Source organism: Austrofundulus limnaeus, unplaced genomic scaffold (assembly GCF_001266775.1).
Source record: "Austrofundulus limnaeus strain Quisiro unplaced genomic scaffold, Austrofundulus_limnaeus-1.0 Scaffold686, whole genome shotgun sequence".
Taxonomy (NCBI): Eukaryota; Metazoa; Chordata; class Actinopteri; order Cyprinodontiformes; family Rivulidae; genus Austrofundulus; species Austrofundulus limnaeus.
In genome coordinates, this window is record NW_013953088.1 from 181763 (window position 1) to 193118 (window position 11356).

Sequence of the window (11356 nt, forward strand, 5' to 3'; positions counted from 1 at the left end):
TTTTTTTTTTTTTTTCCCCCTGTAAGAGGTTTTTATTTAACAAGAGTTTTTGGACCAAAAAAATCGCAATATATCGGGATTTATCGTATCGTGACCCCTCTGTCATGATATGTATCATATCGCCAAATTCTTGCCAATACACAGCCCTATCCTACTGGTCAAATATTACTCAAATAAAAGTAAAAAACAGCTGTCACGTTATTACATAAGTTAAAGTACTGGAGTACGTGCTTTCAAAAATAGTCTAGTACTGCAAGTGCTTCACATTTTAAGTTTTTAACAATGCATTTTAGACACAAACTACACAAACATGACCAAACAAGTTTAAAATAGCTAACTAAAGCCTTTAGAGAAATATAGTATCATTAAGAATTGGTATAGTTTAAAAAAWAATAATAAATAAATAAATAAGCTACTGAGTTATAGGACAAATTGTCAAAAACATAAAAATATACTTCACTAAGGCCCACCTCTGGTAAGAGATCATACATTTTTTTTAGTTTTTTCATGGCTACATGAACTTCATTGTGTTTTTGTCAACGGTCACAGTTAATAAGACACATCTGTGGGAATAGATGTATCTTATTAACTGATCTGACAGCAGGATGGGTGCTCAAGTTTTTAATTTTTTTTGGTCTTGTTTCATAAAAAAAATCATCCTCAAAGTGAAAGTTTTAAAAGATTAAAACATAAAAATCTTCTAAAACTCATCTTAAATTCCAAGTTGTTTGAAAACCAGACAAAAACAACTGAGATAATTATTTGCAAACCACTATATTGACATAAATTAACTTTCTTTTGACATCTTTCTTATTGAAGTCCAAATATGTAAGAAGAGCTTTACTTTTGATCTGTCAATGAAGGATCCTAAAAGCACAAACCAGCTTTGAACTCGCTTTATTAAATATCAAAGTTGTCTCAAATCCTTTAATTAGGACTCCAAATGGATCCTAATAAAATACAACTAGTTTATAAAGTTTATCACAGTTTTACAGTATAGAAAATGAAATAAAAAAGCAGGTACACTGACAAAAGAAAGGCAAGAAGATAACTAAATAGTGCGAAGGTCTCTATCCTGATTTAGTCAGGCATAAAAAAGCAGGGCTCTCACAAAAATCTAACTCAGCTGATTCTTTTTGTCAAGCAAATTTACAATAATGTACATATTTTTGTAAACAGACTTAATTTTGTTTACAAGTGCACTGGAGAATAAAAAAAAGAAGAATATTTACATAATTTTGCATTCAGTGTTGACCTACAACACATCTGAAAAACAAAAACCTACTGTCTACACCGGTTTATAAGTCTCTTTAAACAGCATTTATACATGAATCAAAGTCCTAAGCAGAAGAGAAACTGCAGGTTGAACTCCCTGACTAGCACAGGGAGCTCAGTGGAGTCCAGAAAAGGTTTTCACGCCGCCTGTGAAAACGTTCCTACTGTCGAGTGCCCGGAGGAAGAGTAAGGTTGGCCATCAGCTCGTGAACAGATGCAAAAATGGTACACTCTCCTGGAGGAGGAAGAACAGTGTTAGCGAGGTTACTGTGATTAACGTGAACTTACATAAGACTTTATCAAGTTTAAGCACTCCTAAGACACTTCAATCCTTCACACACTGATGGTCACTACACTGTGGTCACAGCTGCCCCTAACATAGCTCCTAGCACTGTGGGTTAAAAGCAGAACTTCCTGTTGATACCACAGCGAAGCGGGAGTTCAGTCTCACCCTGCCTGGCCGGGTGCAGCTCGTTGAACCTCTTGAGGATGTTGGAGACCAGGAGCGCTGCAGCCCCCGAGGAGCTGTGCTGYCTGGGGATGTCGGCCTGCTGAGTGAGGCCTGTGGCCATGTCGTAAACAATGGGAACAATGATGGTCACTGGCTCCTGGGGCGCTGGGACACGCTGGGTCAGCTGGAGCTGTGGAGGAGACGAGCAGGACGCTTTAATGTTCAGAAGATTTGGAACTTTAAAAAGACGGAGGATTCTCGAAGTCGGCGTGATGTCRTTCAGTCACGTGATTTCAACCTCCATTTTTTTTATGGGGGAAAACTGCAGCTGAAGGGAGCAGGAAACATGGTAATCTCATGGAAAAAAACACCGCTGTCCATCGTCAGTCTCATATTTTTCTTAAACCGAAAAAARTATAACCCCTCAGACCTCCTTTTTGACTGAGGCTCAAACTTATCTGACAAGTAGTAAAAAAATCTACATGTAGAAGAAAATAAAAAAGGCGAAATTTGAATGGAGATTGGCGGCAATGAAGAGCTGGTGAGAGCAGGACTTTATTAATTAGATCTGTGACTTTTAACATGTTTGGATTTTATAGTTAGTGGGTGGTTTTGAGTGTTTAATCTTCATTTTAGCCAATTTTAGTGTTTTAAAATCAAAACAATGAGGCAATTATTTTTAAACAAGGAGAAGCAGGAAGGTCTGCAGAGGCAGAACGACAACACGTCTTATTTCTCTCCCCGCACTCTTGCAGTTAGAAAAAATTTTATATTTTATCTCTGGATGTTTTTTTACGTGAGAAGTGCAGTCCTACAGCAACTTTTCACCATTTTTCCTATTTTCCACATAGAGGAACTCGTCCTATTTCCCCCCAAACTAATATGTCAGCCTCCGTTTACAACATGGTCACGTGACAAAGTACCCGGCTGTTCGACTTTGGGAATGAGAGGAAAGGCTAGAACTTACAAAGAAAAGCATCTTTGCCTTGAGCACCACAGCAATGGTCCCAGGAGGGGCAATGGGGGGAGCACTGGGAGGGATGGTGAGACAGAACTGGACATTCCACTTGAGCTGTGCAGCCTGGTCAGGGAACTGCAGAAAACACAGAGAGATGACGCACTGTAACACAAACGTGCTTTTGAATCGTTAGCATTTCAGAGGAGTTAAATGTCACTTTCACACATTTTTATAGCAAAACTAAGGCTGCATTTTAAATATATCTATTGATTATTTTCATATTTAGTAAAACAAGTAAAGAGAAAACTCACCAGTTCAAGCTTCATGATGCGTACACAGTCCCTCAGAACATTAGTGGGAGCCCCCAGCAGCTTTGTGAAGGCACTCAGTGTGTTAAATTTAAAAGGAGGACCAGCAACCTAAAAAATAACATCAGAAAACATGAATTATTGATACTAAAAGGAAGGGTTTTTGTTTAGGCTTTAATTTATTTATTTATTTATTAAATCCCATTGGAGACTGGGCCTGAAGGCAGCCTGCTGTACATGTTTTTGGACTGTGGGGGAAACAGAAGTACCCAGCGAAAACCCACACAAGCACAAGGAGAACATGCAAACTATGCACAGAAACCAAACCGGGGATCGAACCCAGGACCTTCTTRCTGTGAGGCATCAGTGCTAAAACCACTGACTCAAACCTCAAACACTCAAACATGAAGCACTACATTTTTAATTAAATCTGTACACAAGAATCAGGTTTTTAGTGCTAACATTTTATTTGCTGAATGATAAGAACAGTCCAAAATGATGGCTGCTTTCACTTACTCTGGTCTCAAAGAACCTCTCCAGCACCTGAAGCTCCTCCTGGGACCAGGGACCTGCATTTTCTGGGGTGACTTTAATCTGAAGCGTCTGATARTTCTTTGGATTCAGAGCCACCCGGCATTTGAGCATGTCCGTTTTGAACATGATCACCCCCGGCTCGTTGGAGTTCACAATGGCTAACTGAAACAGGACGCAGACAGAGTGGTGAAGGCCCTGAAGAACACTTCATTTAGGCAACGATGGATGTAAATACTCTGTGTGACTCTCACATTGGACTCCTGCTGGATGATCCTCTGTAGATGTCGTCTCATTATAACTGAGCCCAGGAAGCGCTCCAGCGGTGAGCAGAGGTAGCTCCCTGCCAGGCCAGGCACCAGGCACGGAGTGGGGGAGGGGAGAAGAAGCACGTGTAAGGCACTGTGGGTGAGGATGGTGGGAATGGAGGCAGCCCAGGGGCGCTGAGGTAGCTTTCGGGGAGGAGGCATACTGGTGGGCATGATTTGTGAACCTAAACGAGAAACGTACATAAAGAGTTAATATGGAAACAGGGTTCCTACGGTTTAAGGCAGAGATACTTAACCTATGGGCCGCGAGCGCCACCTTCAGGGCCTCAAAAGAACAACAGTTTTTAACTTTGGGCCGCAGAGGGCCGTGGGACCGCATTGATTTTGAATAAGGTGCAATACACTTTCTCACCACTAGTAGCGGTAGTGCACCACTCAGTTTTTTAAAGGGATCCCCGATTAGTTGTAACATTAGACTTTATATGATAAACATATACTTTAACTGTAAAATAAAGACTGTAAAAATACTGTAGGATGTTCAGTTTTTATAATTTTTAAACTAAAAGTTGAAAAATATATTACACGGACGGGGCCATTTTATTTATACACAAAGCATTCTGGGTAAATGATGACATCAACTAGGTCATCGGCATGAGGCTGCTAGCGAGCTATATCCACCCTGAAGGTTAATCTTGGACAATATCTGATGATCGACTCTTTTAAATGAAACCAGAGAGCGTTGACAGAGAGGAGAAGGTAGAAATGACTCAGCCTGGAACTGAAAATATGGATGGAGGACCGCAGTTTAGCTTGTTTGTCACGCTAGCGCCGAGCTAATACATATAAAGGCAATATAGCGTGAGGGCTAGCGCGAAGGCTAACAGGCTAAGCTGGGGTTCTTCTTCCATGAAGCAGCTCTGTTGTCCTCCATCCATATTTTCAGTTCCAGGCTGAGTCATTTCTACCTTCTCCTCTCTGTCAACGCTCTCTGGTTTCATTTAAAAGAGTCGATCATCAGATATTGTCCAAGATTAACCTTCAGGGTGGATATAGCTCGCTAGCAGCCTCATGCCGATGACCTATCCACGTCATCATTTACCCAGAATACTTTGTGTGTAAATAAAATGGCTCCGTCCATGTTAAAATATATTTCTTAAAAAATTACAAACTAAACAGGCTACAGTATTTTTACAGTCTTTATTTTACAGTTAAAATACATGTTTATCAAATAAAGTTTAATGTTACAACTAATCGTGGATCCTTTTAACAACGTTTTTAATATGTAGAAGAAGAACCTTAGAAACCTGCCGAGAATGGAAATCTATTTTAAATGAAAAGTAGAAGCAAAAATGAAAGTAACTCATCAAAAAACACCAAAGTTTGTCACTAATATGAAGTACAGCTTCTGTTTTACCATGCATTATTTTAAAAGTTCAAAACATTATCAAATACAGTTGTAGATACAACTATATTTTAATTTGCACTTTAAATTTTTTTTTAGTTTATTTTTAAACATTTTGAATGTATTTTAAAGAAATTTTAAACTTGCCAAAAAGCTGTTGTTACTGTTATTGTTTGTCACTAATATGAAGAGCAGCTTCTGGTTGCAAAAGTTTAAAACGGCTATATTTTCATTTGTACTTTATCAAATTTATTTTTACAGGTTTTTTTATTTGAAACATTTACATTAAACTTTTTTTAATTTATTTATTTTATGCCCACAATTTTATTTTTTGAATTGCCTATTTTTTTTTATAGTTATTTATTTATTTATTTATTTTTGTGCTGATAAGCCTGAGTGGTCTGTTGACTGACCTTTTGTATTTGTTCAAATAATTGTTATGGGCAGGTTACAATATAAAAATGTTTGTCATAATCATGTCCTGTGATTATTGATTATTTGACAGGAGTTTTACTTTTAAACTTTAAGTGTATTTGATTTAATTAAGTTAGTTTAGTTATGATGTAAATGCAATTAGAACAATTATCATTTTGATCCGTACATTGGTAATGTCTGACTGGACCTTATGCCACTTTATGTTCAACAAATTGGGCCCCGAGGTCAAAAAAGTTAAGAACCCCTGGTTTAAGGCAAGTTAAATTTAAGACTTTTTAATGCCAAGTCAAATCAAATTTAAGACCAATTTCACAATTAACACAAATGACAAAAAATTAAAACTGTAGCAGAAACTCATGAATCCAAGTATTTTTGGTTGAATCTTTTAAATTTTACTAATAGACCAATTGTTTTATCCATATCTAACTGTTATTTTGTCAAATATGGCTAAAAAAATATTATTAGCAGTCAGTTTTAATCTTAATTTAATTCCTGAAAATCCTCGAACGACCTAAAATTTGGAGTTTTAGGACCCACAGTGGGGTCTAACCCCAGCTTGCTGTAGATGAAACCTTAAAGTGCCTGTGAGGTAAAATGTTTGTAAGAAATATGAATGCATTTTTGAAAAGACAACATTAACATATTAGAAAACAAATTTCACGTTGCTCACATGGACAGTTGTTGAAATATTTGCATGTGAATATTTAAAAAAGTAAATGTTACCAATCAAAAAGAAAAAAATAAGCAGGTCCTCTGGATGGGTTCTTCTTTAGTGAAACGTTTCGTCTCTCCTCCAAGAGACTTCTGCAGTCTGATGAGTTTCAGGTGAACTCAGCCTTATAAGCACTGCCTCCACATGGACAAACAGGTTAGTCACATATAAAAGAGGGCCATCGCTTAACAATAGGCTTGATTCGTTCTGTTGTTCATAGAGGGTCATGTGCCCCATCACCTGACTTATTGGTTTGAATGCTGTGGTTCTTAGATGTCGTGCCATGTGTATGTAGTGAATGCAGGCGGGGCATGGTGGACCTCTTTGTCCACCATGTGGAGGCAGTGCTTATAAAAGAAGTCTCCTGGAGGAGAGATGAAATGTTTCACTAAAGAAGAACCCGTCCAGAGGACCTACTTGTTTTTTCTTTTTGATTTTTTCTACCTGGATTACAGACATGCATCAGGACTTAAATGTTACCAATATTTTTAATATTTGATACAAATTACAGTCATTCTATTTACAATGTGTGAACATTTTTAAGACTTCTGAAGATTGATTTAAGACCTTTTAAGTCTAATTAAGGCCTTATTTTTGGACTGATGTATTCAATGACTTAAGACTTTTTAAGGATCTGCAGGAACCCTGGGAAAGAACTATAAATTTAACAAATACGGACTCCTGAAAAAAACATGAAAGCAAGTGTTCAGAAAATGTGTTTCAACAAAATGGTCAAACCGAGGGGAGAAAAGGATAGTTCATGGAAAGAAAGTGACACTGAGTAATTAAACTGAGACAGAACTTACTGGTCCCAGCTCGTGGAGAATGAGGGTCAGGAATAGGAGAGTGCAGTGAAGGATTTCCAGGGGACATGCCGGGAATTCTTGCCCCAGGAGATGGTCCTGAAACTTGTGGTGAGCCTGGCCACTGTCCCCTGTGGCTGGGAGACACCATGGTATATGGAGAGCTGGGGTCCAGAGGACCTAAAAAGGAGGAGGGACACTCATCAGCTACGTAACAACATAAATACACCACTGTGTGCCCAGGCTCTACACACTGTTTATTAATGATCACTAACTCCTGCAGCCTGTTCAGTTCAGCCCGTCGAGCCCTCACCCAGCAGACAGGAGCATTTATGGCCCCCCTGCTGCTTACCGTGGGGACTGGCAAAGCTGGTCTGGCCCATGGCTATGCCCAGAGAAGATGGAGATGGGGTGGGGCCGAAAGGAGAGGGTGCCCTCAAAGCTCCACTAGGGGAGCCAGAGGCATGGATGTTCCCTGCACACACATACACACACATCAATTGGCTCATCAGACTCTAGTGATAACTGCTCCTGACCCCCACACACACACTCACACACACACACACACACTTGTGTCAAAGCAAGCTAAAGCTGGAAAGAAGGGCTGTAGCCTCTGGCTGGCGGGCTATGAAGAAAAATGCAATGAGCATGGCTGCATGCTTTGTTCCCTCTCATCTGTGAGGTGTACATGTTGCATGAGAAGCACAGATGGTCTCATAGTTTCATTAAATTAAAAAAAAGGGCACACATGGCTGCACAAGCTCAATCGCTGACAATTGCAATTTGCTCTGGCAAGGCATAAATGAGCTGCAAGCTAGTTGTAGGTCGTAAAGCTGCACAGCAGCCAGGTGAAATGACACAAACAGTACAGGAAGACATTCGTCCTCTCAAATTCAGCTCAACATCAAGTCTCATTCATGTCATTACCTGGTGACTGAGTGTGCAACATAGACGGTGATGGAGTTACATTGGCATGATAGTTTGGCGGTGGTGAAGTGAGAGGTGGATATACACCTCCTGGACCCCCTCTCATGGTCTGTGGCTGCTGTGGAGCCTGCAGCTGGTTCATCAGACTGTCCATCATGTCTACACCCACCGGCGAAGGAGGGTTGTCGTCTTCGTTGACTGAACGCCGACGAGCATCTTGATTGCTGTCTACAAACATGTTTAGGAATGTCTACAACAGGAGGGAAAAAAGAACAGGAAGTCGATGGTTTTGTTAGTGTAGACACATTGTTGTTCTGAAATACAAGATAAAATGTCTGTGATAACCTTCTGCATCTGAAGAATCCAGTTTACCTTGAGTCCAGGAGCAGGATAAAACCCTTCTACGATCTTGGTGTTGTCAAACAGACTGTAGGCTCCGTCTCTAATGGCCACCACTCCGCGGCTGCGGCAGTAAATGTCGATGCAGTACATGTTGCGGAACGCCAGTCGGATGTGAGTGGGCGACTGAGGTAAGATGGAGAAACACTGGTATGCAGTGTTGGTGCGCTGGGTGAGGCCCAGCATGGGCACTGTTGGTAGCTTGTTGATTGCATTGAGAGGAGCCTGTGTGTCATAAAGCACCTGCACAAAATCAGAAAAAAAAATCAGTAGGGGTGTAGGAAAATATCGACACACAGATATATATATCGATATTTCATTTCCTGATACTGTATCGATTTTCTAAAGCCCTGTATCGATTTTTAATCAAGGTTTAAAATGTCAACTTTCCTGCCAACGGTTCATTTTAATGTTGTAGTTCAGCATCTGACCACTAGTTGGCAGCAGTGAGCCAGACATTTGGCTCCTCTACCCCTAAGGAGCCAGAGAGTAACAGTAGCATTAGCATAGTGAGTAAACATTAGCTTCAAGCACCGATAGCTGAATCTGAGCGGAAAAGTTTGACACCCTCTGCCTTCTAAGCTGAGGTAAGGTTACAAACAAGTTACTTATTAGTCAGATGTCTGTATTTTAAAACAAATTGAAGTGTCTCATCCGGTGCGCTCTTTTTCTGACTGTAGTCAGTCACGTTACAGAAGACTAGACAGGCGTCCAGCGACTCGAGCTTAGGGGGTGTTGTGAGAAATTCAGTTCCCCTGTGAAAATCTGTTCCCCGTGTCTGGAGGGCACACTGCAGCCAGAGAGGTGGATCAAATCATTTTCACAGCACTTCTGATCAATTTATCGTTAAAAGGACTCATAATCTTGTCAAGGTAACTTTCTGTTTAATCATCAGCTGCTGTTAAAAAAATCTCTAAAATGAATAAATAAATAAAAACCTGGCCTTTTTTTAAAATCACAGAATGAGTATTTCAGTCCTTTTCCAACTTTTCTCATGTTCTCTTTAGCCTCACTATTTATCAGTCAGCCACCAAACACTGTCTTCCAACACATTGTGTGGATTTATATTTTTTTATTGCTGATACAAGAACCAAATATTTCAGTTGTTTAAAATAATCTGTTCCCTCTCTGTAACATGGGAACAAAATAATTTACCTCCAGATCTTTAACTGTGTTAATTCCTCTAATCATAAACAACAAATTCTGAAGATTTGGGAAAATTTGCTCTTTATTGGTCAAAGTTACCTGGATGGAACCAAATATTATTTAGACTTGTAAGCTGCAGTTTGCACTGTTTCAAAGAAAACTAATCTTCTCACCGCATCTTTGATTAATTTTTAATTTTGTCCAGCTGTAGACTAGGTCTCTGTCCAATCAGAGCCAGGTATTGTGTAGTTGGTGCTTTTAATCCGTTTTCAGTTCAATTTATTCAATCCAAGTCTATGGAACAGTCACAAAATGTAACAAAAATCACTCTGTCCCTCTAAAATCGTTCAGAAAATCGAATCGTATCGTTCGCTGAATATCGTGATATGTACCGTACCGTGAGCAGAATATCTAATATCGTATCGTGAGGTTAGAGTATTGCTACAGCCCTAAAAATCAGTCAATTCAGCAGTATAATACAATACAATATACCTTCTTGTCCCCTTGAAAAAACTGCTTTTGGACTCAGTGCTCATCATTAAACCATAAAGTAATCTTACACAACACAAGTATTATCCCTCAGTTACTATTTCAACACAAAAAAACTTAAAAAGAATTAAAAGCATCACTCAACCCAGACTAATCATGCAGTTTCACTGGGTGTCTGTTTCTAACGGTTGTGTACCTGAAGCAGCTGCAGCACATTGGGGTTTTTGTTAAACATCTCCTGTAGCTGATGGAGGATGATGTTATGGCAGTTGGAGCAGCCCGAGTTAGGCCCCACGGTCCCCAGGGCTAAATGAAAACGCAGGCTGCTGGAGTTCCACTGGATGGTGACGGAGCTGCCTTTGGTGGTGCCGTAGCACAGCACCAGTTTACGGTAATTATACAGCCGCACCTCTGAGAACACACTCAGGATAGACGGCATGTCTGAAGGGGAGAAATCAGAAGGAGGTTATATTAAATAGCAAAGAACACAATTTTCTTTTTAATTTGTCACGATTCAACATTTAGTTTTGCATTTTCTGTAACAGTGTTCACCTGGTGCATTTACCTGGGATTGCACGTGAGAAGTTAAGAACACACTGGTAGAGTTGACTAATAGCTTTCCAGTCATTCAGGAACATCTCAACAACCTTCCTGCCACCCACAGGCTCTGACAGTGGGTTTTCATAGGTCAGATAAACATGCCTGGTGGAGGCTAGAAGAGAAAATGAACTTCATAAAGCAGACAAACATATATTTGTATGTTTTTTTTACATACAGTACTCAATATTTAAGTTAACTTCAAAGAGTTTATATAGAACAGCTGGAGCGCGCAGAAACCAGGTGACCATGTGATCGGCTGGTGAAGCTAACGGCTAACGCTAAACGGTCGAGTCTGGATTTCCCATTATTTTACATGTTGACAACAGAGCAGAAAAAAAAGGACTGATGATGTAGAAATCATAAAAACCATTAATATTATTATTAATATTTTACAGTTTATATATTCCATCTAATGTTTTAAATAATGTCAGAAAAGCTGTTTGTGTTATGGATTTATTAACAGAAGATAAACAGAAAAACGTCTCATTTTACAACACAAGTCAGCAGATTTGATCTKATTTAGCTCAATGTGATCTGAGCAGAACATAATGTAACAGTTTAAAATTAAAATAACCTTATAAAGTCCATGTAATCACTGTTATTTATTGAACTGGTTAGCAGATATTAGCTTGTGGAGCATATATACAGAGT

At 39.5% G+C, this 11356-nt stretch overlaps 1 protein-coding gene across 2 annotated transcripts in view; it reads right to left on the reverse strand.

The window, feature by feature from the left end:
- Positions 1-880: 880 nt before the first annotated feature.
- med14 (mediator complex subunit 14) overlaps positions 881-11356 on the reverse strand; it is a 26329-nt gene continuing 15853 nt past the window's right edge. Inside the window, exons 18-29 of one of the 2 annotated variants that reach the window (XM_014027807.1) lie at positions 10671-10817; positions 10302-10546; positions 8444-8713; positions 8072-8321; positions 7497-7619; positions 7148-7324; positions 3778-4016; positions 3509-3688; positions 2996-3103; positions 2694-2819; positions 1727-1916; positions 881-1510 (exon numbers count right to left, since the gene is read on the reverse strand). In XM_014027807.1, coding sequence (XP_013883261.1) covers positions 1437-1510; positions 1727-1916; positions 2694-2819; positions 2996-3103; positions 3509-3688; positions 3778-4016; positions 7148-7324; positions 7497-7619; positions 8072-8321; positions 8444-8713; positions 10302-10546; positions 10671-10817 — 2129 coding nt within the window. In that variant the 3' untranslated portion in view covers positions 881-1436. The remainder of the gene's footprint in view (positions 1511-1726; positions 1917-2693; positions 2820-2995; positions 3104-3508; positions 3689-3777; positions 4017-7147; positions 7325-7496; positions 7620-8071; positions 8322-8443; positions 8714-10301; positions 10547-10670; positions 10818-11356) is intronic. The other variant, XM_014027808.1, reaches the window with a different exon arrangement.